Source organism: Barbatula barbatula (assembly GCF_947034865.1).
Source record: "Barbatula barbatula genome assembly, chromosome: 5".
Lineage (NCBI taxonomy): Eukaryota > Metazoa > Chordata > Actinopteri > Cypriniformes > Nemacheilidae > Barbatula > Barbatula barbatula.
In genome coordinates, this window is record NC_136769.1 from 6,126,100 (window position 1) to 6,132,695 (window position 6,596).

Genomic DNA, 6,596 nt, shown 5'->3' on the forward strand with positions numbered 1-6,596 from the left:
CATCAGATCATAAAACATGCTATGTGAATTCTCTATATGATTTGATTCTCTTTATGCTTGAAGGATGTTTTCAGATTATAAGAGATATTTTAATCTGAGCCAGTCCATTGGTTCCTGGGTTCTTTACGGCCTAGGGGCTTCATAAAGATCTAGAAAGCTGTTGTGAAACTCAAAACTCGCTAATTCTATGCTATGGCATTAGGTTGTTGCATGCTGTATAGGATTCCTCTATATAATTTGTCATCATGGATAATGGATATCATTATATTGGTTCTTTAAAGCCCCGAATGGTGGATGCTTTTCTAAAGAACTGTCAACTTTGTGCAAACGTTTACCTCATTTTACCCCAGCGGGATGCCTGTAAATGAATTAAAGCCTCAGTTAAGTTACAAATGAGAAATGTTAGGATGAGCGGAGTCTACCTTAAACTCAGCCGAGAGTTGTGGCGTATACTGAAGCGTCCAAAGCGCTCTGACCAAAGACGCGAGTTGTTCGGTGACTTCACTGTCATACTGGACGTTCTCGCCCCGTACAAACGAGTTCACTCCCCTCTGACCCGCATCCAGTTTATATCGCTCCAAGCCCAGATATTCGGCCAGCAGGTCCGTGTTGCTCAAGCACTGCACGACGGCGTTCATAAAGCAGGTGTTCCCGTGGTTCTTCAAACCCAACACACCGGGCGTTTGACACCCGTAAAGCGAAACGAGTCGCTCTTTGGCTGAAGTGCGACAGGGAAGCGAGTAACTTTTCCTCAGGTAGCAAATGTCCTCTTTCCTCGCGTGTGCGGAGTTTCCGCTGCAAGGTGCGCTCACCCCAAACCCACCGTCATCATCTTCAACGCCCGACCGTCCGTTTGTTTGCGCGCCGCCGGTCCGGCTCCCGAAACTTCTCAGTATCCTATTTACCAAACTTTCGACGGATTTAAACGATTTCCTCCGAAACAACTTCACTGGGGAATTATCCTTACGTTTGGCGGAAGTCTCCGAAACCTCTTTCACTTTCTTGTCGCGTTTATCCATCGTCTTGTTGTCGCGCGCTAGACCTCTGAAAACGTTTCGTACGGCGATATCCTCACCTGTCAAACGGCGCGAATGCCGCGTCGATATGCGGCATTGTAGATCGCAGCGGTCTCACGCGCATTTCGGCTTGCGGTTTCCGTTTCGTCCGCTGCTGACGGGTGATTGACAGGTCTTCCGTTTAGCGACGAGACGCGCGCGAGCTGGTGAATGATTGACAGCTCTCGTAGAGCGGTCAGCGCGAGCGCTTCTCCAACTTCGCAGCGGCGGGAAACTGAATGATTGGCAGGTGTTACGCAGAGCGGTCAGTACGGCAACCCCTGTGACGTCAGTGGGCGAGCGTTTCATCGTTATGTCTTCGTGCTATCTTTAGAACGATTGTCTATTTATACATTTTTAGGGGAAAATACAAATAAAGGACGATTCATGACTGCCAGTGCGAATTTCCTACAGTGATGATAGCACCAAGGTGATTTGTTTGTTGTGTACACGTTGTTTGTTGTCGTACTCGTGTAAACATTAGAACAGCGCCGTATCACTTTTGTTATAATAAGGTCAGGTTGTCAATATTTTCCGAAAGCTTTTTCGCTGATGTTGACCACGTTGAAGAGACCCCTGGTGTTTAAATGGCAAAAGCGCCACACAGGTCGTAAAAAGTAGATTTATTAAGTTACATGGCTTGCCATATAAATATTACGTAAGGTATACATTTAAATTAAACGTATTTCACTGGGTTTTTTGCTTATCGGTACCGTGAACAAATAATATGTTTGCATAAATAAATGCATAAAAATCCTTGTGGTGCAAAAATCTATACTGTCCTACAAGGTCTATATGTTTTGACTAAATGAAAGATTATCTACAGAATTATAAGAAATGTATTTTGTGCAGTTGAGTAATGTTCTGCAATCTCAAGAAACCTCAGACCTCCTTTTCCTAAATTCATGTTCTTGACTGCTCCCTCTGTCATGCATAAGCCGTGGGAAATGTCATATTGGGCAATTCAACTGTGCTGATATAGTGGGATTATAACACCTAGTCCTACTAAACGAATTTGATATAAACATCAAATCCTAAATTATTTACATTTTCATTTAGCACTTTTATGTGACTTGAGAAGTTTGACATTAGACACAGAAACACATAGAGGTGACTATGTAAAATATTAAAAGATGGACAACATTAAAGGTGTTATTTATGTGTTTATTTTAGGGCTGGGAAAGTTGGCATTCATTAATTAACGGCAACAATTATTTTATCGTGCTTTAACGCAGCTTTTTTGCGCAAGTGTTACTTTATTTCGAAAATCCGTTGCTCATTGTCTCTGAAATGTACGGACAAACCATGGGTCACAGAAGGGGTGGGTTGCTGATCGGTACTGGCTGGGTTATGGCGTCACCACGCGTCTCCACCGATGTGTGCATTTGGGGTTGGCTAAGACTGCTGAAGTGTGCACATAAACCAGGAACACCAGAATGGAAAGATACAGAACTCTTACACGGACATTTAATTAAGTCTCTTCCAGACGGCGAGGTTGATAGAACAAACCACTCCATTTCGTCTCCCCTCCTTCCGCCATGCGCTTAATCTATCAGTACCCTCTACCCACAAAAGGTGCATTCAGATTATAAACGACTTTGTCGCTGCATGTCGCCAGGGGTGGCGGTTCAGGTCGCTAGTGGTAAATTGCTAACAGCAAGGGCCAGTTTCTCCTCCATCTTTACGTCACTAGACGCGAACTCGTGGCAGGCAGTGCGAATAATGCGAATTGGGCAGCCAGATTGCCAACGCGAGTCAATCCTAAAATTGAAGGATTCGCAGTCGTCACTCGTGTGAATATAATGAACCATTCCCTTGAGCTAAGCTGCGGTCAGACTTGACTTTGAGCATGCCAAGATCGTTCGGAGGGTGGTATGAAAATGGGCAGGCGTGATTCTTCAATTTTTCACATTCACAGAGTTCACGCTGTGACGTTTTGATCTTCTATTGGTCTCACGCACTCACGTGACGCGAATTCGCTACTTTGCTACTTTGGCACAATATCGATGGACGGGCTCGCATTTCCGGTCTGTCGCATTCGCATGCGTATGGATGTAAGTCAATGGAGGGAAAAGTCAAGTGTGACTGCGGCATAATAAGTAGTGTGAAACGCGATTGGTCGCGTTTGGTGTGAACCCAGCATGAGAGGCTAATTTAATGCTACTGATGATAAAGCTGAAGGAAATCCATAGCCTACAGAATACAGAATTTTCCCAGGCTAATGTACAAAACTGCAGCGATAACGAATTGTGTTGCGCATGTCGTATGTAGGGTGAGGCTAAAATCATGTTTAAACATAGGCATCTAGAAAGCAGTGCTGGACTGGTAATCTGGCATACCGAGCAAAAAAAAAGGTGGGCCGACGCACTTGGGGGCCGATATAATATAATATAATATATTTTATAAAGCAGGGACAGCGGCCCATTGGTTCATTTTCCATACTGATACTGGGCTGGCCCAATCATCTCTTAACAGACTCCACCCCCCCCCCCCCCCCAGTTTCTCGTGTCAGATGCAGTCAGTGTCTTATAGAGTGTTCACACCAAACGCAGTAAATCGCGCTATTAGCGTCTAGTTGGACGCTTGAACATTTTGCTTTTACTCGCTTCATTCGCGTCATGGAGGCGGCATCACTTCTGTCAGGCGGCGCCCGTCTAATTGCGAAATGGCGGACATGGATTTAGTTGAGAGGATATCTGCGCATTATGTGCTACGGAAGGCTGAAGAACGACGTAGACTCGTTCGGCGCCATGTCTGGGTCCATCAAATCCTTCAGAGGCGCAGTCCTTCATTGTTGTTTTGGATTCCTGCCTCCGCTCGCTATGTCATAATCACGTCCCTACTAGAGCAAGCTCCTGGTTCGTAAACGCCGCGCGAATTTTCGCCAAAGTTCGGATTTTTCAACTCACGCGAACTATGGAAAGCCAAATAATCCAAAAGTTGGAAGAGACAGCGGGTATTACAGAGCTCGCGCCGCTCTGACATGTCATCTGCGCGGTTCAATCGCCCAGCCAGCCGACTCCTTGTCACGTTATTTAAACAGCGCAAACCGTACACTCAAATGTACAATAAAGAAACCCCTCATTCCTTAAAAACATTTACATTTTTTTACATTTACACAAGTCTATCAGTTTTTCCCTACAGAGACAAAGGAAATCAGGATGAAATGCATACATTTTTTTATTATTATCTTTAATAGTGTACAAGTAAACGGTAGTGTTTTGCATCGATACTTTGAAGAACTGCACATATGTATAGACTCTATACTATAGAGGCTACGGAAAGACGCGTACAAAGCTGAAACTTCAATGACTTCCAATATCGTAGTCTTGAGGAGCACGCCAACCTCCTGGAAATTATATAGGATAGTTTACATGTTCAGGTAATTTATTTTATTATTTTAGTACCTTTTGCACCTAGCCATTTTACCTCAACTATTTATGTTAATAATAGCAGAGGTTTATGGGTAAAATGTAAATGAGTGGCGCCAAATGAACATTGTTTTTGTTTTAATTGGTCAGTGCAGCGGATTGGTTGGTGCCACGCTGCCCTTCGGTTGGCGATAGGAAATTGAATCGTGCAGATGACATGTCAGCGCGGCGCGAGCTCTGTAATACCCCGCTGTCTCATCCCACTATTGGATTGTTTGGCTTCCCTTACTAACGCTCAATTTGCGCGAATCACACCACAAGTAGGTATAGGTCTATCACCAGGGAGTCAGTCAAGAGAGAGTAAGTACACTGGTCCACTTGCACTGGTACACTGGTCCATGGCACTTAGTTCTCAGCTTTGTAGGTTTTTGGGGGAATGGAACAGTAGATATGCATATCTACAGGGACCGCAAGGATGGTGTACTGGTTGGTTGTGTCCGACCCATTGTGGTGGGCCGGTCTGAGTAAAAATGCCAGGGCCCTTTTTTTGTCCTAGTCCAGCCCTGCTAGAAAGTCAGCGCGCAAACTAGTAAACTGAGTTCTCTTTCACGTCTTTCTTACTCTGACACAGACAAATAAAATAAAAATCATTATTACTTGTTTTTCTATATCAAACTAGACAAAATGTTTATGTACGAGCAGTGGCAGATAGCTTTGGTTTTATATTTAATTTGATTCAATGTTGAAGTTGAGATTCACAAGAAATATTTTAAGTTAAAATTGTTAATGCTACTATGTGAAGGAAATACTGTTGTAAAAAAGCACATTACTTGTTTAAAGTTTTTGCAAACCAACACTTTTTGCACTTTTGTTAAGTGCTTTTAAAATAAAATTGCACAATACACTATAAATTAATTATTGAAGTTTACACGTACCCATGCGATTCATCATGATTAATCACAGAAAAGTATTGCTATTAATGCCCAGCACTAGTTTATTTACTTACTTTAAAATAACAGAGTTTCTAACTTAATTTAACATATCATATCATGATGATAATATGATTATATTCTGTAGCAAGCTTTGAAACACATCTTTAAACCCAGATCTGAAAACTTTACCACAATGGAGAGGCTCAGAGATGATATAATTTTGTATGCCAACGAGTTAACATTTTAAGACTTCCGGTTCCATCATCCCAAAGCCTATGTGTTTTTGGTAAATCGCCTTTAATAAGGTCAGTGGCTAAAAAACATTATTTAAACCATATTTCCCATTTTAATATATGACATAAAACACACCAGTTATAACCCTCTTATGATTTTTCTAACCGTTATTGTGTCTTTAAAACAGCGGTTGCTAACAAGTTGCTAAAAGCTACTACTTCCTTTGGCAGGGATGTTTGACGTCATCGTGTATACAAATCTCACAAATGTTTAAAATCATTGTTGAGGATTCATTCACGGAGTATTTACTTACCAGGGAACACGTTTTTAATAAAGTTTGACAAAGTTGACGGAGGCTTGGTGGACGTGAATATCGGGTGAGCATAGTGTAGTCTGTGTATAGCCTCATGTTAACTTTTTACTTCTGGCGATTGTATTTTGGCTTCAAAAGTAACAAATGTTGTGTTACTCTGTAAAGATTATCCCGATAGACAAAACGTGTAATCATCATGAACATTTGTAAACCACAGATCTTACTTTTGCGATCTACAAAAGTCTTTGCGGTAAATGCATAAGCATTGTGCTACTTCCGGGTTAGCTTACACAACATACATCATCTCCTATCAATAAACCCAAAATACTTGGGAGTAGGGGCATAACAAATAACCTGGAATCATGTTTGTGGAAAAAATATCCAAAGAAGGTCAACAGCTTGAAAAAGATTGAAAATTATGACGTATAGGCCTATAGCCTAATAGACCGAACGACAACATAATGTTGTATACACATCATGTCATAGGCCCAAACCTTCCAAAAACATGCTTTTCCTTTCTTGTTCGGACACATGCTGCTTGCATTCTAATGTATCCTTTTGCACAAATGAAGCAGTAAAATAGGTCGGTGTGGGTTTTGTTATCAACATGGATTATCTAATATTGGTGGATCCCTCCCATGATGCCATATGTCTTCAGCTGGCCCCTAAGTCACCCCACACCTTCGATGGT

At 42.2% G+C, this 6,596-nt stretch overlaps 1 protein-coding gene across 1 annotated transcript in view; it reads right to left on the reverse strand.

The window, feature by feature from the left end:
- usp43b (ubiquitin specific peptidase 43b) overlaps positions 1-1,271 on the reverse strand; it is a 42,568-nt gene extending 41,297 nt beyond the window's left edge. Inside the window, exon 1 of the mRNA XM_079457013.1 lies at positions 423-1,271. Within this exon, the coding sequence (XP_079313139.1) occupies positions 423-1,019 (597 nt within the window). The 5' untranslated portion in view covers positions 1,020-1,271. The remainder of the gene's footprint in view (positions 1-422) is intronic.
- Positions 1,272-6,596: the final 5,325 nt, after the last annotated feature.